Source organism: Myxocyprinus asiaticus, chromosome 1 (assembly GCF_019703515.2).
Source record: "Myxocyprinus asiaticus isolate MX2 ecotype Aquarium Trade chromosome 1, UBuf_Myxa_2, whole genome shotgun sequence".
NCBI classification, from domain to species: Eukaryota; Metazoa; Chordata; class Actinopteri; order Cypriniformes; family Catostomidae; genus Myxocyprinus; species Myxocyprinus asiaticus.
The window spans coordinates 38,090,266-38,115,200 of NC_059344.1; the positions used below are offsets into that span (position 1 = coordinate 38,090,266).

Consider the following 24,935-nt stretch of genomic DNA (forward strand, 5'->3'; position numbering starts at 1 on the left):
TGCAAACATCCAAACTCACCACATATGTATTCTGGACAGCAGGAGTCCTGCCTATGATATGACACCAGCTTCTCCCCATATTTACAGTCTGCAGGGGCCATCTCACACATACTCTGATTACAAACTGTCACAAAACATAACAGCAGAGATAAAACATCCTCTCAAAACACAGGTCTAAAATTATTATAATTAGGGCTGGGCGATATAGCTAATATGTATATATATATATATATATATATATATATATATAGTATATACATGTTTATGTATCTAATATATATATATATATATATATATATATATATATATATATATATATATATATATATATATATATCACACACACACACACACACACACACACCGATCAGCCACAACATTAAAACCACCTGCCTAATATTGTGTAGATCCCCCTTGTGCTGCCAAAATGGCACCAACCCGAATAGAATAGCATTCTGAGATGCTATTTTTCTCACCACAATTGTACAGAGCAGTTATCTGAGTTACCGTAGACTTTGTCAGTTCGAACCAGTCTGGCCATTCTCTGTTGACCTCTCTCATCAACAAGGTGTTTCCGTCCGCAGAACTGCCACTCACTGGATGTTTTTGGTTTTTGGCACTCTTCGGAGGTAATTCTAGAAACTGTTCTGTGTGAAAATCCCAGGAGATCAACAGTTACAGAAATACTCAAACCAGGCCATCTGGCACCAACAATCGTCCATGCGATTATTACATAAACTTCAGTTAATGTTCACATCAACCATCAGAATGGGGAAAAAATGTGATCTCAGTGATTTGGACCGAGGCATGATTGTTGGTGCCAGATGGGCAGGTGGTTTTAATGTTGCGGCTGATTGGTGTATATAATATACTCACCGACTACTTTATTAGGTACACCTGTACATCTACTTATTCATGCGATTATCTAAGTAGCCAAGCGCATGGCAGCAGTGTAATGTATAAAATCATGCAGCTATGGGTCAGGAGCTTCAGTTAATGTTCACATCAACCATAAGAATGGGGAAGAAATGTGATCTCATTGATTGAGACTGTGGCATGATTGTTGGTGCCAGATGGGCTGGTTTGAGTATTTCTGTAACTGCTGATATCCTGGGATTTTCACACACAACAGTCTCTAGAGTGTATAGAGAATGGTGCGAAAAACAGAAAACATCCAGCGAGTGGCGGTTCTGTGGGCGAAAATGGCTTGTTAATGACAGAGGTCAGAGGAGAATGGCCGGACTGGTCCAAGCTGACAGGAAGGTGACATTAACCCAAATAAACATGCGTTACAACATTGCTAGCAGAAATGCATTTCTGAACATACAACACGTCGAACATTGAGGCGGATGAGCTACAGCAGCAGAAGACCCCTCCGGGTACCACTACTGTCAGCTAAGAACAGGAAACTGAGGCTGCAGTGGGCACAGGATCACCAAGACTGGAGGGTAGACAATTGAAAAAACATCGGCTGGTCTGACGAATCTCGATTTCTGCAGCGATATATACACTATATTGCCAAAAGTATTCGCTCACCCATCCAAATAATTGAATTCAGGTGTTCTAATCACTTCCATGGTCACAGGTGTATAAAATGAAGCACCTAGGCATGCAGACTGCTTCTACAAAAAGTTGTGAAAGAATGGGCCGCTCTCAGGAGCTCAGTGGATTCCAGCGTGGTACTGTGATAGGATGCCACCTGTGCAACAAGTCCAGTCGTGAAATTTCCTCGCTACTAAATATTCCACAGTCAACTGTCAGTGGTATTATAACAAAGTGGAAGTGATTGGGAATGACAGCAACTCAGCCACGAAGTGGTAGGCCACGTAAAATGACAGAGCGGGGTCAGCGGATGCTGAGGCGCATAGTGCGCAGAGGTCGCCAACTTTCTGCAGAGTCAATCGCTACAGACCTCCAAAGTTCATGTGGCCTTCAGATTAGCTCAAGAACAGTGCGTAGAGAGCTTCATGGAATGGGTTTCCATGGCCGAGCAGCTGCATCCAAGCCATACATCACCAAGTGCAATGCAAAGTGTCGGATGCAGTGGTGTAAAGCACGCCGCCACTGGACTCTAGAGCAGTGAAGACGCGTTCTCTGGAGTGACGAATCACATTTCTCCATCTGGCAATCTGATGGACGAGTCTGGGTTTGGCGGTTGCCAGGAGAACGGTACTTGTCTGACTGCATTGTGCCAACTGTGAAGTTTGGTGGAGGTGGGATTATGGTGTGGGGTTGTTTTTCAGGAGCTGGTCTTGGCCCCTTAGTTCCAGTGAAAGGAACTCTGAATGCTTCAGCATACCAAGAGATTTTGGACAATTCCATGCTCCCAACTTTGTGGGAACAGTTTGGGGATGGCCCCTTCCTGTTCCAACATGACTGCACACCAGTGCACAAAGCAAGGTCCATAAAGACATGGATGAGCGAGTTTGGTGTGGAAGAACTTGACTGGCCTGCACAGAGTCCTGACCTCAACCTGATAGAGCACCTTTGGGATGAATTAGAGCGAAGACTGCGAGCCAGGCCTTCTCGTCCAACATCAACGTCTGACCTCACAAATGCGCTTCTGGAAGAATGGTCAAAAATTCCCATAAACACACTCCTAAACCTTGTGGAAAGCCTTCCCAGAAGAGTTGAAGCTGTTATAGCTGCAAAGGGTGGGCCGACGTCATATTAAACCCTATGGATTAAGAATGGGATGTCACTTAAATTCATATGCGTCTAAAGGCAGATCAGCGAATACTTTTGGCAATATAGTGTGTATATATATATATATATATATATATATATATATATATATATATATATATATATATATATATTCACACTACCAGTCAAAAGTTTTTAAATACTTACTCATTCTTTATTATAATTTTTTTTTCACATTTTAGAATAATAGTAAAGTCATCAAAACTATGGAATAACATAAATGGAACTATGGGAATTATGTTGTGACTAAACAAAATCCAAAATAAATCAAAACTGTGTTATATTTTAGCATCTTCAAAGTAGTCACCCTTTGCCTAGAATTTGCAGACATGTACTCTTGACATTTTCTCAACCAACTTCTTGAGGTATCACCCTGGGATGCTTTTTAAACAGTATCGAAGGAGTTCCCATATATGTTGGGCACTTGTTGACTGCTTTTCTTTATTATTTGGTCCAAGTCATCCATTTTTTTATTTATTAAATTTTAGTTTTATAATGAAATAAATTAATATGGTGGCACAATTATATTTTTGTCTACAAAACTAATTTCAAACATTTAAGCATACGCCTTCAAATCAAAAGATTTTTAAGATCATGAGAAACATTTCAGTCAAGTGTTTCAAAACTTTTGTCCGGTAGTGTATATTCACAATTTTGCTTCATTTTATATCACCAGCAAACTCATCACAAATTTATTGTATTCAATATATCAATATATCGTCTAGCCTTAATGTTAATGTAACAATGCACATCATAGCATTCATTACGTGTAGCTGTATAGGATAGAGTAATATATTGTAAACTGGCATGTACTGCACAATGTAGATATGTTTGATTTGTGTAACGAGATTATAACAGACCACAGGCTTTGTGAGGGCAGCAGCTTCTGTCATCTGTAAGGCTGACGCTGATCTCTCCTGTACGGGTGCACACTGGCTGAGGGATGTTACTGCAGTTATACTCCACAGGCACAATGCTGTCGTTCTCACACTTATACATACAGCAGCCATCCAGAGAGGCTTTCCACACCTCGCCCAGTGCCCGTGGAGTTCCAAAACTATCAGTGCATGCTGCAAACACAAAAAACAAAAACAAATAATTTAACAACTACATGTTCTAAAGTGAGATGTGAGATGAAGGGCAGAGAGAGGAAAGGAAGGAGAGGGACGGGCATACCACACTTGCTGGGTGTAATGCAGAGAGCAGAATAGGGCCGGTGTAGGAGAGTTCCCTCTGGACACACACAACCCTCCGAAAGGCCCGTGCATTGGTCTGGGACAAACTCAAACTCTTGGTTTGGGCAGGAGTGGGCAGTGCAGGTCGGCAGACATGCCTGGTACCGCAGATTTTCTGGGCACATAAATGCTACAGAAACAGAGAGAACATATTAACATTAATGTATAATACACATTACCCCACTCAAACTACAGTGACAACATACAGTAACAGAACTGCAAATTAAGTTATGGCATTTTAACCACACCATATAAAGCTGTGGAAACAAAAAAGTTTTAATTATGTAACACTAAATTAAAGGAATAGTTCACCCAAAAATTTAAATTCATTATTTACTCTCCTTCATGTCATTCCAAACCCGTATGACTTTCTTTCTTCTGCAGAACACAAAAGGAGCAAATTTGAAGGATGTCTTCACTGATTTCAATACAATGGCAGCTGAGCTGATAGTGACTAACTGTAAAGCTTAAAATGGGACATCCCTAAACTCAGAAGAGAGAAAGTCAAACATGTTTAGAACGTCTTGAGAGTGAGTAAATGTTTATTTCTAGGTGAACAATTCTTTTAAATCAGTATTAAATCCACAGGTTGAATACAGCAATGTATCAACCTTTGATTTTCTGAAAAAAGTGTATTTGAATGTGTATGTCTTGGTAACTTCATACGGCAGAAATTAGCGCTCCTCCATTCTATGCAGATGTTGAATTTGTGGCAAGATGCAGCATAAGCAGCCAGAGCAACACAAGGATTATTCACATACTCCACATCTCTCACCCACATCTCGCAGAATGTTGATGGAGGGACCTGAAATGCACAGACTGGTCAGGAAATGTATATAATCAAGTGTGTGTTTGCAGGTATTGTTGGCAGATGTCATGCATGTGTGTGCCGTACATAAGGATGGCAGATGGTGAAGGTATGGTTGTTCAACATGCTCATGCACTGGGAGCAGTCGCTTGTAGTGCAGTTGACCTCCCTCTTTCTGCTGTGGCTGATGTAGCTTGTTGTGTTGGGAATCTGCCAGCTATCGATGAATATGGCTGGATCCTCTTGTTCAGTCACAACTGTACCATTAGACAGAGTCAGATCATTCAATGGATTACCATCACAACTACCTGCACCGGTTGAGAAAGATAGATTGAGAGAGATCGAGAGTGAGGAACATGAAAGAGGAAGATGACACATAAAATATACTGTGATAATTTAAGTAAATATTCTGTGTGCTTAATGGCTTCGTACCGCATAAGCCCATGGTGGTAAGTCTGTTGTTATAACTGTCCATCTCAATCACCATCATGCCTGTAGTGTGGAACCACTGGATCTTCAGGCCAGCTGGACTTCGGATCAGATACATGTTTCCTGTGTCCAGAATCTCAAAACCAAACTTCTTAAACCGTGGCTTTGCATACCTGGAGTTCACATAGAGCTGGAAAAGCAGCACATCATACAGTACATATTAACGTCTCTCAACTGTTAATTTGTCAGACTGGCAAAATTATCATTTTTACAGCAATAAAGGTATCGTTCACCCATAAATGAAAATTCTATCATTTTCATTTCTTTTTCAAATTCTTGCATCACTTTTTGTGTTCTTTAAAGAAAGAAAGACATACGGGTTTGAAACAACAAGTAGAGAGTAAATGATAATAGATTTTCAACCTTAATATAACGCATCTCCATTACAAAAATACAAGTACATTCCAAGAATGGCCAAGACATATGGACACTCACACGTCTCTGCAGGCGGTTGATGAGAACTTCGTTGGATTTGTGAGTGATGTTTAAAGCTGCCAGACACAAATTGGTAAAGTTCCACAAAGGCTGAAAAACAATCAGAATTATATGAGTTATACTTACAGTACTATGAATAACTATCCTAGAGATAAGGCAGAGTTGTGCATAGTTTTTTTGTGCATATCTTACAGGGTCTTCTGGTCCAGAACACTCCTGTACCAGGATGCTGACAGTCTCATTGGGAAGTTGAGTCACCACATATAAAGCAGCTTTATATATTGCGACACTGTACCCATCAAACGTGATCACATTGAGATCTGGAAACACTGAACAACGACCTATATGCCAAAATAAAATAAAAAATGCATTGAAGACACATTTAACAGCTCAATATAAGCAACAAATGCCAGAATGGGAATGATTATAGTAATGTGTGTGTTCCTCACATGGGCAGTCCCATCGTGGACAACACTTGTCACCATTGACCAGCACGGCAAAGCCAAGAAGACCACAGTTTGGGGGCGTAGGATCATAAGGGCAGCTCTGAGACTTATTGAAGAGCAGCAACTGGCCACTCACACAAATAAGCTTAGTGCATTCATCCACTACCTCTGAATATGGAGACTACAGACACATGCACACACACAAATACAGACATGCACACACAAGTAATTTAAAGGGACAGCTTACCCCAAAATGATAATTCTGTCATCATTTACCCTCGTAAAAAGAGATGTTTGGCAGCATTTTAGTCTAAGTCACCATTCACTTTCATTACATAATTTTTCCATACAGCAAATTGAAAGTGAATGGTGACTGAGGCTATCATAAGGCTTATATGTTTATTTATAAGACTGTATGATATCATCATAAAATTCCTGCTATTTAACAAGTGTAAGAGTAGTTGATGAGAGTGCACATGACAATCTTGACTTGAAATGTTCATAATTCACAAAGAAAAGAAAATATTATGTACTTGTTATGCCATCGCACCACTGATGTATACTTAAATTAAATCTGAATTTCAAACCACTGTTATCTTGACCATGGTAAAGTTAGCTTCACACGAGAGAGAAACAGGAAGCTGCAAGGTACAGAACATACGCTCCCTGCTCGTTTCACGGGATCAAGGCGAAACCTGTTCAGCGTACAGGTGCATATCTGCCTGCTTCGAGTAATGGAAAGAACCGCCACTTAAAACATTTCGCAATATTCTGGCAGTTAAAAACAAAACAAAAAATTGCCAAGACGTGCTATTTTGCGCATCTGAAAGACACAATCTTTAAAAAACTATGTTGGTAGATCAGCTTGGACCTTTTTTTTGCATGCTATCAAGTTTGCACATGCTTTTATACACGCAAAACTTTAGTACATCGGGGCCATAATGTCATTGCAGGCTTTCTTGATCCAAAATTTACAAAGTGATATTAAATTTTACATGAAAATCAAATTATATGAAATAATTTCTTGATTGACTTACAGTGCACACTCCACTGTGTGTGAGAGACGTTGTTTTGGGAACTGTAGGTGTCTGCCTCGTCATCCAGTGCACTGTTTCAATAGTGTAGGAAGGCCTGGTCATCAGAGATGAAGCAAGTGTTGTTAAGCCAGTGTCTGGAGCAGGTGACATAGCTGTGACTGAGATATGTTCATCTACCAGAGGGTGTTCAGTAGAGGTGACAGAAATACTCTCAGTGACAGTGGGGGACGCAGGTAGCCATGTGGAAATAGTAGTCTGGGTAACATCTGATGCAAAACTGGATATTGGAGCAGACGTAGCTGTTCCAGTTGATGATGATGGGAGTATTGTGGTTGGACGAGATTCAATGGTGTGCTCTGTAGATCCAGTGGTGATTTCAGTGGTGGTTACGGGACTGTGCAATGTCTGTGTGCTTGTAGTAGCAACAGATATACTGGTAGTATTTGTATCTGTGGAAACAGTGGTCACTTTATCTGTGGAAAAGGTAGTAGGTTGTGTTGTTAATGTAGTTTCAATCCTGGCCGCAGGTGAAATGCTGGTCGTGGCCACATCTCTTGGAGTTTCTCGTCGTGTGGTAGTCACAAACACCTGAGAGGTCAGGACTGGTGTGTCACGGGTTATGATTTTTGGTGTAATTCTGGAAGGCAGGGTGCTGAAGATCTCACTCTGCTCTATTGATGTCTGTGTCATTGCAGCAGTTGACGGCACAGTTCTTTCCGTGTCAGGAGAAACTTGAGTTGTCTCTGTGACAGGATATACAATTAAGGGTGTGATTGTGGATGTTCGAGTGGTGGAAACAACCTCCTTCTCAGTTGTGGTGGAAGTTAGCAAAGATGCCTCAGAAGTGACAGTTTTTTCTGTGATTTTTGTTAGGTATTGATCTATTGAGGTTGCTGTTGCCAGTGTGGATGGTGATGATGAGGAGATCTCATGAAGTGTAGTTGTTCTGGTCATAGAATAAGGTGGATGAAGTGGGGAAGTGCTGACTTTGTCTGTGAGGCGAGTAGTGGTGGAAACCGAACCCCAGTGAGACTCTGTAGGGCCTAGTGTTGTTGACATGGACATAGCTCTAGAGGTTGTTTTGTCAGTGAGCGACACATGGGATGTGAGCAGTGTTGATGTTGCCTCTGCAGTCACTGAGGTGAATGGGATGGTGGTGTAGGTGGTAAGTGGGGTTTCTGTTGTCCTCACACTGGTTTGGGATGTTTCTGGTGGCACAGATTGAGTTGACATGGTTTGGGTTACTCTCCAATCAGTCTGTAATGTCCTCTCGGTTGTTGGAGCAGCAGGATAGGTATACAGAGAAGATGTTGGCTGATATGCTGTTTTTTCTGTGGTTTCTGTTGGCACATATTCAGGGGATGACACTGTGATGATGCTGGTTGCTGGGACAGTTGTTGAGACAGACACTGTTGCTTTTGAAGTTTCAGGTTGCTTTGAGGTTGTTGAGGTTGAAAAAGCAAAAGGTGTGGTTTGAGTTGAAGGCGGTGATGCAACAGGAGAGCTTTTTGATTCAACAGGGATGTGGGTGGACAATGATTCTGTAGGTGAAGTGTAAATAGTTTCCAACTTCAAAGGTTTCTGGGTTTCAGAGGTGCTCTCAGGGGTTGTCTTCAGAGTGTGTAGAGAAGCTGACAAGGTAAGATTTGTTGTGGTGACAAAGGTACTAGATTCTAATATAGGTGTTGTGGTTGATGGTGAAGTGAGCTTTGTTGTGCTGATAATTTCTGCAGCAGACTGTGTGCCACCAGTAGAAGTCACAGTGGGTGTTGTGGTCTTTTCCGTTAGTGTGAAGGCCTCTGAGACTCTGAGAGCCTCTGTACTAGAAGTGAGTGGAGTTGGCACTATGTCTGTTGGGGATGTGGCTTCTGTGGGGCTCATGCTGGTCAAAACTGGAAGCACAGGTAGAGTGCTTACTCTTGTCAGCTCCTTGCTTGAGGTAGATGACAGAACAGGGCTTGAAGTAGGCAGTAAGGGTACAGTTGTGGTTCTGATGAGTAGTGTTGAAGATTCTGATGGCCTGCTTGTTGTAGAGGTTAATGGAAGAGAAGCTGAGACAGAGACAGGGCTAGAGTGCATGGTGGTGGGGGAAGTGGGACTGTGGGTACTGCTTGGCTCTCTAGTGGTTCTCTGTGTGGAAGCCAGCGGGCTTGTGGAGGGAGAGGATGTTGTTAATGTGGTAATGGTCTCCACAACCTCAGGTCTGACAGCGGAAGATGTTTTCTTTTCTGTGCTTGACATGGGAGTAGTAGGTGTAGATGCTGGGGTGCTAGCATTGGTAGTGGCTGATATAAAAACTGCTGGACTGCTCAAGGTAGAAATTTCAGAGGAGTGTGCAGATGTTACAGTAGAACTGGATGGTGTGAATGGAGGAACAACAGCAGGCATAATGCCTACATGCAAACACAATACCTATGTTAGACACTGCAAAAAACAGCTCATTGAAACATGTTATTTTAAGCTACCTAGCTAAACTGGAGCTTGGAGTTACAAAACAGTTTTCTAGAGATGGGAATAAAAAGTAAAACTGAAGTAAAACTAAAGAAAAAGTATTGTATATTCATATTCATATCTCCATTGATAAATGGTCAAAATGAAGGTTTGAGTCAAAAATCAAGCAACTGTTTGAGCTAGCATTTGAGCTAGCATTCACTATGTTTACATGCACTTTAAAAGTTCAATTTCAGTCGGACTTAAACAATAATTTGTCTTTTTAAAATGTCATGTAAATGCTTTAGTCCAGCTGAAATCATACTAGTCTGATTTTTGCTTTGTAGCTTGGCTTCATACATTGTATATCGTGATGTGTATTATCAGCACTTCCTCAGCTGACATTCTTCTGTGAAATATTCGATTATACACTATGTCATGTATACTTGGACAGACAGATAATAACTGTTGCTTGACTATGCCACTCTTGCTCAATTATAACTGCATATGTAATCTATTGACTGAAAGGTAACACCTTTATTAGTTTTTTAAGGGAAGACCCAACAAAAAGAACCAAAGACCAAGTATTAACTGTGACATTAACCTTAGAAAGGCAGAAATGGCATTGACAATTAATTGTATTTTACACAAGCTTTAGCATGGGTAGTAACACAAATAGCAGTAGCTTACAGTCCTCCAGATAGACACATCTGTGAGTGACCTCATCTAGAACCATGTGACTCGGACACTGCGGCAGGCACCCTTCCACCCTACAGAAAAGAGCATTCAAGCCACACATCTCTTAGCCATATATCCAACCAAGCAGTGGCATGTATGCATGTATGTGTGTTCTTACTTTAGGATGCTGATACAACTCAGACCCGATGGGTCGCTGCATGTCCTAAAACATGGACTCACACATGACTCATACACCCACTGACACCGAGGACCAATTGGATAGTCTGGTGTAGCACCTGTAGTAAAAATATGGGAAGAACATAAGTCATGATGCTCAATGCTTAATATTTATTTGTATACAGTGAATTTGCATTTATATTGTGACATGCTGACCTGTAAGTCTGAACAGTGTAGCTTGGCGGTACCGGTCTGAGTGACTGTATTTCAAAAGCTGGATTCTGGACTGCATGAAATGCATAAAGAATCCTGGCCGTGCCAGTGATTCTAGTGAATCAAAGCCTGAGACCCATGTGTCCCTGTGCTGCACAAATGTAGCTGCATCCCAGAAAGCCTCTGTCTCTTGCCACTTCTGCAGTCTCAGCTGGCCATTGCGCTCTGCTCTTAAAAAGTAGTTGGGTCTGTCTGCTGCCTCAAATGATATCAGTGATGAATCTGCAGTATCAACAACATTAAACCCATTGAGAAAATCCACCTATACAGTATACATCATTCCAAAAATGTAATATGCAAAAACATAAACCTAAAAAAAAAAAGAAAAAAAAGAAAAATAAATCACAATAGTGCTGTACAGCCATGAAGTCAATTTGTAGGTGAATCCGGAAGGCTAATTTTACATGGGTTCCCTTGGGAATTGCCTCTGGGTTTTTATAATGGGTTTTTCAATTTATGAGTAAAATAAGGTCTGTGGTAAACAGTACTTGAACTTGGACATTTTGTAAATTACACACAGTTGTACCTCAAACATGAATTTTGAAGCCACCATGTTTAAAAAAAAAAAAAAAAGTATGTTGCTAAATAAGGACTACAACTACCACAAGCATGTGAGTGAATGTGCCTGATGAAATGGAAAACCATAGCAGGTCTTATCTAGCAACTTGTTAACAACATACCTTTTTAAAAAAACACAACGGCTTCAAAATTCACACTGGAGGTATGACTGTAGGTGTGTAATTTACAGTTTGTTGTATAACAAAATGTAGCTTCAAGTAATGTTTAACACAGACTTTATTTTACTCATAAATCCAAAACCCATAGGAAAATCCTAAAGGAACCCATGGATCGAAAAATGCTCATTCTCTTCCAGGTTTTTGGACTACAGCCTGAACAGCTCTATTTGCCAATGAGGTAAGAAATATAAATTTAATTCAAGATTTACACTCTGAAAACAAATCTTAATATCTAAAACAATTTTGGTTTCCATGTACATTTTTAAGATGTTTAGATATTATTACTGAAAATACTGATTAAGAAATAGATTTTTGCAGTGTGTTCATAACAGTCATTTGAGTTTTTCTATATGTTGAGTATGTGCTTTTGTCTGAATGTTTGACTAACCATGTAGTCTGGCTTTGGTGAGGCCTGGTGTCATCATGAACAATGTCAAAACCTCATCAGAACTGGATATTTCCCTCTTTGGGTACACCAGTCCACTTGACAAATTGGCTGCCAACAGTGTGCCTCTCTCTCTGTAGGTCAACAGTTTGAAAGGACCCTTCCCTAAAGCTAGGCAGAAGATATACACAAGCTTAAGTAAATTTGCTTAAACACACACAATTGTCAAATGATTATAATATGATATAATATGAATATTAATTATATAAAATATAATAAAATATTCTGATATACAGATATATACAGTAAAGTATATATGCCAATATGTGTTAAATGTATAGATCTTTATGAAGTTATTTACAGATGTGATCTTCAAATAAGGCAGATATGCAAATGTACCTTTGTTGTAGTATTCACAGTCATAAGCTGTAATGGGAGGAAGGCACAATTTCTCATTATAGCATAAAAATCAATCATGTAAAAAACTTGCAAGATATATTACTCCTTTCTGACTACACTATAGATAGTCTTTAAACAGAGTGATTGCTGTATTCAGTTAGACTGTTTTATCTCAGTAATAACTCATATAAAAACTCATATCATGTAACTGGGCAAAGGGGCTGTCACTCACGGCAGATGGAAGGAGAGCGCCAATCAATGGTCACGCCCTTTTGGCAGCAGCGGTGAGCATATGCTGAAACACTTGTGCAGAAACACTCACAGTCTCCTCCACGGTTGCAGCCACACGTGTCCACCAGGCAGTTCATATAGAACCATGTGACATCTACCTAAAGAGCATCAAACACGTTTAAACACAGAGAATCTCTCTCACTCACAGGTACATATCCACACACATAAATACAAAGTGAATGTGAGAATTAAAGGTGCACTCAGAAACAAACCTGATAAAAAGCGTTTTTTTTTTTTTTTTTTTTATTTTTTTTTTACGTGGAGCTGTGCTGCCTCATGGCATGTTGAGATCAAATGACTAGGCAGCCCCCTTATTACTGAAAATGGTTGCTCACAGTTTATATTAATCATGACTGACTGAATTCTACAAAGGCATCTGTAACCAAAAACTATTACTTTTGCAGCTACAGTAGGTGTCAGTATAAGTCCAAGATAGCCAGCGCAAAACCAACACAAAACTGAGTGCACCTTTAAAGTCAGCTGGAAACTGGAAAGAGGTCATAAACTTACCACTGGGTGGCAGACCTGGAACACTTCACTGAGCAGAATCCCACACTGTCTTTTTGCAAAGGGCTCTCGAAGAGGATTCAAATTGCAGGGGTGCCTTATATCAGGACTGTTCACACACTGGAGAGACATTCACACACAAGCAGATACAGTTATACTGTTTATTTGAAGCTACTGCCACATTACAGATACATTGATCTGCTTCTCTGAAGTTCATTCAATATGGCAAAAACATGTATGTTCGGGCATCTACTAACAAAGAGAATAGAGAAAGTGTGTCTGTGTGTTGTATATGTTTGTTTATCTGTGTCATGCCTCTGCTGCTGTCCAGCTGTTGCCAAACTCCTGCGGTGTTGATGAGTCAATGTTCTCTGGTGTTCTCATCTCATTTGCAGTCTTCTGATCAAAATTACCACAAAGACCAGAAAGCTTGCCCTGAAATTACACAAATAATACATTAAATTATGCATTACCAAATTTATGACCAAGTGTACTCTTGCTGTAGAGTCAAGATTGAGTGGAACCTGCATAGTGTCACAGCTGCAACACATTCAACACATCTTTATGTGTGTGTGTGTGTGTGTGTGTGTGTGTGTGTGTGTGTGTTTTACCTGCCAGCGAGGTCCAGCTTGTATATGGATGGTAGTTTTTCTATCCCAAAGCACGGTAAGATCTTCCCCAAGCAGATGTACAACGGTGTAGTATCCTGCTTGCCAAATATATACTCTCTGCCTGTCAATCACACTGGATGGGTTCTGCACATTAACCACAACAGCAGATTATTCTTAAGTGACATTCATTTGAGACCAAATCAATCATCAGACCAAATCAACATTACATAGAACTTTAGACTAATGCCACAACACTGCCAATATAATGTGACAACTATTATCATTCTTTGTGTTTATGGCCTGAAAAGTAAGTCATTGCAATCTGCTTATGGTACAATTATAGTAGTTGCTATGTGCCAGATTCTTGAGATAAGGGACAAAACATGTCTTACACACAAAATACATCTTTATGTAAAAAATCAAGAAATTAATAATAATAAAAATACTGAAAAATTTAAATCTAAAGGAAACGTGTATACTTAGGGCATTCATTACTTATATTTTTAAACAATTTCTTTAGAATTTTTTTAATGCATGCTCTATACTTGGAAACACATGAAACTCAACCTATCCTCAGCAAGAGATCACAATGTAAAACTGCCAAACAAAGTGTTTTAAAAGGCAACAAATTCATAAATATAAATATAAAATGAAAGGTAGGGATCTGTAAGATATCAAACTATATATAAAATAAACTTTAAATGATATTTTCCATAAAAAACAGTCTATCAAAGTTGTGTCCTCATTTTGCGTCAAAAGATTTGTTCATAATCCTGAATAAATCGGCAATGTCGTGGTCAGCTATAACTCTGAGGACCCCTTTCACACTTCCTGCTCTTGGTGGATGCAACAGTAGGACACGTGGTCTGGTAAGTGTTATATTTTTTATATTTTAAACAAGCAATGTTGAAGTTACTGCGGTCATAGCTTCAACATGTCAACTTCGTCATTCCATCGATCATTTCTGTTAGAACTGTGGAATAATTTTGCCATTTTAGTTTAGGTTATGGGGCAGCTGTAACTGAAGAAAAAACAAAACGGCTCTAGTGTACAACACATGGTTAAATTAGAAAAATATTTGTTTTTAAATTTCAACTCGGCAGTTTTTTTATAGAATGTATTTTATCACTTAACTCCTTTACTGAACACCATTATTACATAATTAAAGACTTTATACTCTTGTTAGATGGATCAAATTAAGATAGCATGCTTTTTGTGTCTGACAGAGTTGACACAAATGACAATAAGATGTAAGTTTTGAAGTTAATAAATGCCCATTTTCGGATAGAAATGTTTTTTACAAAAACCTGTTCACTTACACGGTTCGTTAGCTGAGACCTTTGTCTACATATATAACCATTTAAAATTAATTTAGTATTAAAAAATAAAAACTCAGATTTTAAACAGGTTTTGTCCCTTATCTCAAGAATCAGTTCAGAGTTTAGGATTTTGGTAAGACATGAGTGAATGAGACAGAGGAGCACACTCACAGGTTTGCCGGTGTCATCATCAAACACAATGAAGGAGCGACCGATGGAGATGAGGAGAGATTTCCTGCAGATCACGCCACTCTCAAAGCAGTCAACATTCTCTGCTGTGATAGTCAGCACTACATCTACCGAACTCTAGCTCACACACATACACACAGGAGCACACTTTTCAGTCAAACAACAGTCTCAGCACCTTTAGAAGGCTATGAATGATGTGTATGTCCCAGCCTGTTGCTAAATGCTCACCTTTACTAAGTACACTTTGCATGCACCAATGTAATCAAACAGGAAACTGTCAAATGTTCGGTAGTGTCGATCTCCATAAGTTGTGCACATCGATGGACATGGGCGGAACACACACTGGAACGTGCCATGCTGACACACACTGCAAAACACATTCTCATTCAGATACTAATAGAAGCACTTTTACTTAGTATTTCCACTCTCTCTCTCTCTCTCTCTCTCTCTCTCTCTCTCTCTCTCTTCTCATAGTCTGCCCGTACATACTGAGTGAATATGTTTCTTTGACAAGTGACTGTGATAAATTAGCCTTTGAAAAGACTTCTGCTTCTGAGTAAATAACATGGTGTTACTGTGCATGTATTATTTTGTCATATTCATCATAAAAAACAAAAAAATATTATGCCAAAATTTTCCACCACATGTAACCGTGCCGTTCCGTACCAAAACAGGCTTGTTGGCACAATTGCTGTTTCTTTTTCCATTGTGGTGCTGTGAAATCAGGATTAGAATGGACTGACAAAGAAAGTGACTGATCTTGAGTTGACATGTCGCTAAAGTTCCACCAGCACGGTCCTCTGTCCTGAGTACGGTTAGCTAACTGCATGGAGAATTCCGGGCCGGGAACGGTTTGTCATTGTCCCATACTGAACCGTGCTCAAATGTAAATGCTACTGGAACTGTTGGCTACAAACTGACTACTGTAAAACATATATACATGTAAGTGAGCGAAATGCAGAGAATTTGAATGGATGTAATCTCACCACTGATGGCAGGGGGAAGACACTCTGTCTCCTGGGTAATATTCCTTCCCTTTCCATAAACATGGGCATGCACGTGGCTCGAAACACTCATCACCATGTTTTAGAAGCCTGAAGAACAAAATGCACCTGTGAACATACTGTACAGAAATAGCATAAAGATGTGGATGTATGTGTGTAAGTTTGTGTATGAGAGTACATATGAGTCTAGAGCATGCGTTTAATGTCAAGTTGTTTTTTGAATGCAGTTTCATTGGGTAGCATGCTTACACTCATGCCTTACAATTGTGATGGTGCTTTTTTGTTGCTTTTTGCTCTTTTGTTTATGAATTGTGTTATATTTTGAAATGGGGATTGGGCATATATATTTGATTATTTGGGGAGAAACTCTCACTGGTCACATGAGAAAAGCAGTCAATTCTCATTCTCACAGATCCACAGAGCTTCTTTTCAGTTAGCCCCGCCTCCTCTCTCTCTCCATCTTTCTCTCTCTCTTTTGCTGATAAAGATCTTGTAATATTGATGTGAATCATTTCCATTGGCCTGAGGGCTCTCTGAGAGTTCCCAGCACACTGTCCCAAAGTAGTGAGTGAAGTTACACCCCAGATAGACTGGTGTTAAAAGTTCTCTTTATCTCACAGCCAGCACACTGGATCACTTACTGCCATCAAAGAATCCATAATCACCTACTCCTGTTCTGCTTGCATAAACTAAGAGACAGAGAGATGGGTCCATAAATAAACAACCACATAGTCCATTGCTCAACAATTTTCTTCATGCACCACTGATGCAGTGTTCTCTATCTGTACAATACAGAGACTCCAGACAATACACAATACACACAAAGCAAAAAAAAAAAAAAAAAAAATGGAAGGCTGAAATTAAATACTAAAAAGGGGGTTTTGTGTGCAAAATTCATTCTTTTTTTCCAATGATTGATAAAAATAAAAAAAAGCCATTGTGAAATGAGTTCACTGGAATTACTTCTATTGTTTTATTGGATTTAGTAAAATAATTTCATTCATTCATATTTCAATTTAAATGCAGGTGGCTGTCATTAATAAGAATTGATCACCTTCAATATACATGTAGGTTTGCCAAAAGTGAAGAGTCTACACTAACTAACTCTTAACCTACACAATTCCTTTTAACCTCTACAAATCCTTTTAACCTGTACAATTACAGCACAATAGGTGATTTAATGCAGTGTGTTTGGTTAAGGGTTAGGGGAGACACATTTAATGTAACAGTGATACTTTAATGTCTCAGGCTGAAGCTCATTTACAGACTGATGTGAGGGTCTTATATGTGTTTGATTTCACACATACCAGCTCTACCTACATCCAACTTACCCAAACCGAGCACTCTCACACAAATCAATCAAGCGGACACTCTCCTATAAACAAACCCAACAAAGACTAACTCCACAGACTCTCTTTTTTAAATCTTCTAATTTATTAATGTAAACTGTCAAGTTGCAAAAGAGTTAGACAACTAAACTCTACAGACACTTTCTCATATAAGAAAATACACAATATACATACTAGATGTTTATTTGATCCTAGGGTGAATACTGAATAATGAATAGTGAATGCTGGTCTCACTATGACATCTTCAATATCAATTGTTCAACTTGTAAGCATGCTTTCTCTAGTATTATTCATTTTTTACTCCTCTAAACCTTACCTTTACTGTCAGCCAATTTATGGAAAGTATTTCAGTCAATCAGAAAAAAAAAAAAGAGGCCACGAAACTTTCTATGAAGAAAAACGTCATGGTTACTTGTGTAACCTCCATTCCCTGATGAAGGGAACGAGACGTTGTGTCGATGTAGTGACACTAGGGGTCACTCTTGGGAGCCCGAGACACCTCTGGTCTTTGATAAAAGGCCAATGAAAATTGGCGAGTGGTATTTGCATGCCACTCCCCCGGACATACGGGTATAAAAGGAGTTGGTATGCAACCACTCATTCAGGTTTTATGCTGAGGAGCCGATATAAGGTCTGGTCATTTCAGCGGGTAGTTCAGCGATGTGGCAGGAGGGACACAACGTCTCATTCCCTCCATCAGGGAATGGAGGTTACACAAGTAACCATGACGTTCCCTTTCTGTCACTCACTCGACGTTGCGTCGATGTAGTGACACTAGGGGTCCCTATACGAAACGTCACAACTGGCTGAACTGTGTTACGTGAACTGGCGGTGTGTGGGGGGCAGACTACTGTGTGCCTCATAGCCAGCACACCAGGTCGACACGTAACCTCCCCCAACATAGTTATGTGTCGAACGGCCCTTTGAGGACAAGTTGACTACCCAAAAGATAGAGACAGGCTAACCCAGTCGTGGCCTCTTTTCCCCTTTTTTTTCCACTCTCTAAAAAAGAAGGGGGATTATCCGACTGGGCCACCAGGTCTAGTCGGGGGGTGTCCCTCCCAAGGGGAAGACACCGTGGAGACCACACCTCGCCCAAAGAGAGGGGCGGATATTTACATGAAAAAATAAGTCACATGCTCTTTCCAACCATGTGGAGAGGTTGGTAGATCCTACCCAACGGGGGAGGAGTTACTACAAACATGGAGACTGGGGCAGAGGGGTTCTGCCCAAGGAAGATGCAGTTTGCTAACAGGGAAATGAATTAGTGGAAGATATACATCGCATGGGGTTAGCCTTACAGGGAACTGCCACATGTGGAGCACCTACCCCAGAACAGGACTCTTAGTTAGCACGTGTACTGGGCCAGCAGCGAGTCTCTCCGAAAACTCGACTGCCACAGGGCTCGGAGGAAGTCAACCAGGGAACAAAGCTTGTGAACACTATCAGCGCTTTCCTTCCTGCAGGAGAGGTTGGAAGGGAGGCTGTCCCCTTCCACTTTGAAGGTGTACGTTACCACCATAGCAGCACACCATGACGCAGTCGACAATAAGTCCTTAGGGAAGCACGACCTGATTATCGGGTTCCTAAGAGGTGCCAGGAGGCTGAATCCCCCCCAGACAGCGCTCCCTCATCGGACCTCTCTGTAGTTCTTCAGGATCTACAGAGAGCCCCCTTTGAGCCTTTGCAGTCAGCTGAGCTTAAGGCACTCTCCTTGAAGACTGCCCTCCTGACTGCGCTCACTTCCATCAAGAGGGTAGGAGACCTGCAAGCGTTTTCTGTCAGCGAAACGTACCTGGAGTTCGGTCCGGGTTACTCTCATGTGATCCTGAGACCCCGACCGGGCTATGTGCCCAAGGTTCCCACCACCCCATTTAGGGAACAGGTGGTGAACCTGCAAGCGCTGCCTCAGGAGGAGGCAGACCCAGCCCTGTCGTTGCTGTGTCCGGTGCGCACTTTACACATCTATTTGGATCACACGCAGATCTTTAGGATCTCTGAGCAGCTCTTTGTCTGCTTTGGTGCACAGCGGAAAAGAAGCACTGTCTCCAAGCAGAGGATCGGCCACTGGCTCATTGATGCCATAACTATGGCATATCACGCCCAGGACATGCCGCCCCCGGTAGGGCTATGAGCCCATTCTACCAGGGGTGTAGCGGCCTCCTGGACCCTGGCCAGAGGTGCCTCTCTAACAGACATTTGCAGAGCAGCGGGCTGGACAACACCCAACACCTTTGCGAGGTTCTACAATCTCCGGGTTGAGCAAGTTTCGTCCCGTGTAGTGGCAGGCACAAGCAGGTAAGTCCGAGACAACTGGCTGGGTGTATCGCTTGCGCATAGCACCTTTCACCTCCTCTGAGCTGAAGACATGCGCTGTTGACTCCCAGTAGTGTTCACAAAGTGTGTTCCCTGGATGAATTCCTCCGAGCCCTGTGGCAGACGAGTTTGCGGATAAACTCACTGCCTGCTCAGTACATGTGCTAACTAAGCCCTGTACTGTGGTAGGTGCTCCGCATATGTTGGTTCCCCATAGGTGACCCCATGCGACGTATATTTTCCTCTAATTCGTTTCCCTGTTGGTAAACTGCGTCTTCCTTGAGCAGAGGCCTCTCTGCCCCAGTCACCATGTTTGTAGAAACTCCTCCCTCGTTGGGTAGGACCTATCATGGGACTTCTCCACATGACATACTTCCGACAAGGCTCGGCAAGACCATGTGACGTATTTCCACTCAAAATATGAGTGGTTGCATACCAGCTCCTTTTATACCCGTATGTTCGGGGGAGTGGTATGCAAATACCACTTGCCAATTCCCATTGGCCTTTTTTCAAAGACCAGAGGTGTTTCGGGCTCCCAAGAGTGACCCCTAGTATGAAAGTAACCAGGACGGTTTCATGAACCCAACTTATAATTAAGATACATTCTCTTAAAGCAAGTCTAAATATCTTATATGTTGCCTCTCAAGTAAATGTATTTTTAGACTATTTTAAATGGAAAACAAGACAAAAACACTTGATAACAATAGGATTTTTTGCAGTGAATTTCTTTGCTGAATTAAATTTAATAAAAAAGTATTTTTTCCCTTTACTTCAGTGAATGTCATTTAGAGGTATTTTTAAAAGATGATTTTGTCCTCTTTATTGTTAGTATGGGGCACAGGCTGAATAGTCGGTTAAGAGCTAATGATTAATCGTTGCAATAATCGCTGAATAGTCGAATAATCGTTCTAATAATCATTAGATTAAATTATTAATCAAAATAATCGTTAGTTGCAGCCCTAATAATGATGCAAACTTGCGAAGCTTCACCTTGCGTCAGACTTTCAATTAATGTTTTGCCATTAATTATGATTTACATGTGGGCAGTATCCAAATCTGAAGAAGTGCTCTCCTCTGTTTATTTACATTCCTGGTCTTGTCATTCATGTTTTAATGAAGTCTTCTTGTGGCAACACCTGGTGTAACAATGGATGACAGAAACAACAAAAATAAAAACCACATGAGACGCATTAACAAAAATTTGATTTTAATCCAATTTCAAACCACCTATGAAGGTGGTTTGGATCAGGCAGGTGAAACTCATATTTTAATGTTTTTTTTTTTCTGTTCATACTACAAAAAATGTCGAATAGGCCAAAAATAATTTTGGATTTCAGAACAAGGCCACATCTTAAACAGTGGCAGAGCATAGCAAGAGCACAATATCATAAAGATGTCTTTTCTTTCGATCAAATGAAAATGTGCTGATTTTGGAGTATGAACTACAGGAATGTCTTTAAGCAGCTTATCAGTTATTTGATCCAGCTGTGCACCTGTTTACTGCATAAATAAGCATTGCTGCCATTAACCACTTTGCTCGGAGGTGGAGGAGAGGGTAATTACTCTCTCTCTCATTAGTGCAGGAATTCCCCTACTCACAAAAACACTCCTATACCTGCCGGTCCCATGAGAGACAGGGGTATCAGCATCACTCTTAGCATAATGGACAGAGAGTAAGAGAGAGAGACATAGAGGAGTCAACCTAAGCGGAAACATCTTCGACAAATTGTAAAGTTCAAGGTGTTGTAAGTGATGTTTTTTAATGAAATGACATGCAGAAAACGTCCCTATTACCTGTCAAATATCACTGAAATAGTCTCTGTTATAGCCCTAGGCTGGGTAAACAACCAAGTCAGATCATTTGTTTAGCCAATCAGAAGACTATCTGCCTGTCAATCATTGTGAGCGTTCACCAGGCAGCCCATATATACTCATATAAGTGCCAGTATGGTGTCCTGCTACCGAGAAACGCACAGCGTCGGAAGGGCAAAATGCTCAGGGGGATCAGTCTGTAATCAATTAGAACGTTTGTACAAAAACTATCGCATGCATCAACAGTGATCTGTATTATTTATTTCTGTGTACATCTAATTTATTTAAGAAACTAATGTTTCAACAAAACTTATGTGAGAACCTTAATACACAAGTACAAAGTTGAGGAACATCTGAAGTGTCACATTGTCTTGGCAACAGGTGCACTGAGGAATTAAGGCTGCATGTGATACCTAGATCGCATATCAAACACACTCATTCAACGCACACACAAACAACAATGCCTAAATGTGAGAGATAGCAGTGATCCAGACATCAGGACACTGCTCTATGAATCAGCTGAGGTGTGCTTGTCTGGGAATGTGTGTACTGTACATGTCTGTGTGTAGAAGAGTATGTGCTCAATAATGCACTGACTGCTGGAAAGCCCCTATAGAAAGGTCTAGAGGAGACAGTGTTTACCAGAGGTCAGTCTCCAAAGAATCAGTACAATTCAACCTTTTAATATCACTCTGGGTGCTTTCAGATAAAGTAGTTTGGCAGCAAACAGAAAATGAATCCTACCCAATGCAGCATTAAATTTACCATTAGCAATGGATTCCTTCCACATCTGGATGATTCTCACAAAACTGTCAAAAAACGTCTACTCATATTTTACTCCAAAATCAAAAGAAACAAATAAGAAATTATATTTTGCATAAGAAAATGAAGCCTATTTTCAGGGCCATTAAGATTTTTTACATTGTGACATCGTCATATATTGCAAATCCCTCCACCCCCAATTCTCATTACCGCAATGCAAAAAAGATGCTCATACATATATACATGATAAGAATAATTATTGTAAACATGTTTTCAGCTTTCACAGACTTCCAGACTTATCAATAATCTCATCACTATTTCTTATTGTGGCATAAAGGCCCTTTGTGCCATTTTTACACCAGTTCCAGATGCCAAACTATCAAGTTCCAGGAATTTATTAAACACTCATGACAGAATCTCAGCCATGATATTTCTTTCCCATGATGCTCTCGCGTAATGGTTTGCTGTTTAAAAGGTCAATAAGTCAGAAGCAAGTGAATCACACACACACACACACACACACACACACCTAAAATATCACATCCCCTCTGTGTGCAGCGGAGACTCCAGTTGCTCTCCAGATACGTCTGTGACCTCATAGCCCTTTCACTACGTGAGCAATGAATGTTCATGAGAGTTTTTCCCTTTGTACTGAGAGTATTAGATTGCCATTGTAATTCATTCTGGAGGTCTAAGCATTGAGCAAGTGCTCTACTCATCCCAAGCTCAAAACAAGCCTTTTACTGTATAAATAAAATAAAAAATAAAAAAAATAATTAAACAAAAAATTAAAACAAACAGACAAAATCAACAATTTAACTTTCTGAATTTATTTAGATTGAATGAAATGTCTAATAGATTAATAATAAACCTGGCACTCTTATCTACAACAACTAACAAAAAGTGCTTTAGCTTTTCATGTATTCTGAAAAAGCTGTAGTGAACTACATATAAGCAGTTTAGGATCTTCAGGAAATTTGGTCAAAAGTCTTTCACAAATAAAGTGGAAAACAACATAATAAATTCAATGAGCTGCTGGTCGTGTTTTAAATTGTTGGCCTAGGTAAGTGAAAGCAGGTCTTATCATGTTGTTATGGCTGAGGATGGCTTTAGGAAATTAAGCTTGTGATATGGCACTTAACCTCAGTTTGCTTGTGTAGACACTGGCATTAAATATATCAGATGACAAAAATCCATCTATAGAGCAAGAGCCATGCTCTCCGTGGCCCGGAGTGGGAACGTGACGCGAGGGGTTGAAAAGAGGGGGAAGTGGAACTGAACGACAAAGAACTCTTTTCACCTGCTGTAGAGAGCGGCAAAGGTTCCCACTGAGTCAGCCCGAGACCCTTTAACTGATCTGTATCAACATCATCACCTGCTTCAAAAGACACTATCCGAGTGAAACCTCGATATGTAGAGCACAATGCCATTTGTCTGTAAAAGCGCGACTGGCCGCCTCAGTGTTTTTGCAAATCTACATCAGTTTGCAATATACAGTATGTAAAATGACTGCACCTGCCATTAAAAAGGTCTTAGTAGTGAATAGTGATTCTGATCTAGTGGTGATTAGTAAACATCTGAATGAAATTAGTCTAAAAACACAATTTTGCCCAGATTACCTAATAAAAAATCCCACTGTATGCATGTATAACGGAAATGTGTCATTCCTGACACTACTCCACCCACTAAGCTTAGCCATGGATCACTGCCCCATCAAACGCGCACACGCACACACCTACATAATCCTCTAAAACTCACTCACACATGGAAAAATCTGCCCTTTAAAGATATAAAAATAATACACTACCAACATAGATCTTTACTATTAGTTCTTCAAAAGTAGTTCTTTAAGAGCCCTACATGTCTGCAAAAGTGTTTAAACAGGCTAAAATAAGATGACTGGTGGTGAGTGTCATGTCTAGATGTGTTCATGTTTATGTTTTGTGTTTACGTTTTTATTTTGAAAAGTTTTACATGTCAAGTCATGTGATTATCCTGTTTCCCTCATGTTCATGTATCATGTTCCCATTGGTTATAGTCTTGTTATTAGTCCTGTTATGTCATTGGTTCATGGGCATTGTCTTGTTATCTTGTTTATAGTTCTGTCTGTTCATTGGTTGATGTTACCCTTGTCTATGTATTTAAGTATTATGTTTCCATTGTATCAGGGTCAGGTATTGTTTGTATGTTTGTTTGTGTTGGCGTGCTTAGGTCAGGTAAGGTCTATGTTCATGCTCATGTTTGTGTTTAGTGTCAAGTCAAGTCAAGTTTGTTTGGTTTCATGTTTCTGGATTTACCATGTATATAAGGAATTAACTTCACTTGGGTTCTTACTCTTCATCGTCATCGTCTGTTCATGCTCTTCATGTCTAAGCTACGTTTTAGCACAGACCAACGTTACAGAGACTACATTACAGAATACCTGACCACCAAAATGAACCCAGCAGATCTACTAATACATCTACGTCAAGGAAAACATTCTATAGAAGACTACGTAGAGGACTTTTGCATCCTGGCAGATGAGGTAGGCTTCAATGAGA

The 24,935-nt window shown here is 40.3% G+C and overlaps 1 protein-coding gene across 2 annotated transcripts in view; it reads right to left on the reverse strand.

Annotated features, from left to right (window-relative positions):
• The window catches only part of LOC127447046 (otogelin-like), a 98,675-nt gene that overhangs the window by 34,467 nt on the left and 39,273 nt on the right, over window positions 1-24,935 (reverse strand). For both annotated transcript variants that reach the window (XM_051708574.1, XM_051708660.1), the window contains exons 24-45: window positions 16,139-16,246; window positions 15,381-15,519; window positions 15,135-15,269; window positions 13,645-13,788; window positions 13,349-13,468; window positions 13,037-13,153; window positions 12,468-12,624; window positions 12,236-12,262; window positions 11,840-12,007; window positions 10,658-10,936; window positions 10,443-10,560; window positions 10,277-10,356; window positions 7,157-9,549; window positions 6,123-6,300; window positions 5,866-6,014; window positions 5,674-5,763; window positions 5,182-5,368; window positions 4,837-5,057; window positions 4,608-4,746; window positions 3,883-4,071; window positions 3,567-3,776; window positions 20-124 (exon numbers count right to left, since the gene is read on the reverse strand). In XM_051708574.1, the coding sequence (XP_051564534.1) occupies window positions 20-124; window positions 3,567-3,776; window positions 3,883-4,071; window positions 4,608-4,746; window positions 4,837-5,057; window positions 5,182-5,368; window positions 5,674-5,763; window positions 5,866-6,014; window positions 6,123-6,300; window positions 7,157-9,549; window positions 10,277-10,356; window positions 10,443-10,560; window positions 10,658-10,936; window positions 11,840-12,007; window positions 12,236-12,262; window positions 12,468-12,624; window positions 13,037-13,153; window positions 13,349-13,468; window positions 13,645-13,788; window positions 15,135-15,269; window positions 15,381-15,519; window positions 16,139-16,246 (5,453 nt within the window). The remainder of the gene's footprint in view (window positions 1-19; window positions 125-3,566; window positions 3,777-3,882; window positions 4,072-4,607; window positions 4,747-4,836; window positions 5,058-5,181; window positions 5,369-5,673; window positions 5,764-5,865; window positions 6,015-6,122; window positions 6,301-7,156; window positions 9,550-10,276; window positions 10,357-10,442; window positions 10,561-10,657; window positions 10,937-11,839; window positions 12,008-12,235; window positions 12,263-12,467; window positions 12,625-13,036; window positions 13,154-13,348; window positions 13,469-13,644; window positions 13,789-15,134; window positions 15,270-15,380; window positions 15,520-16,138; window positions 16,247-24,935) is intronic.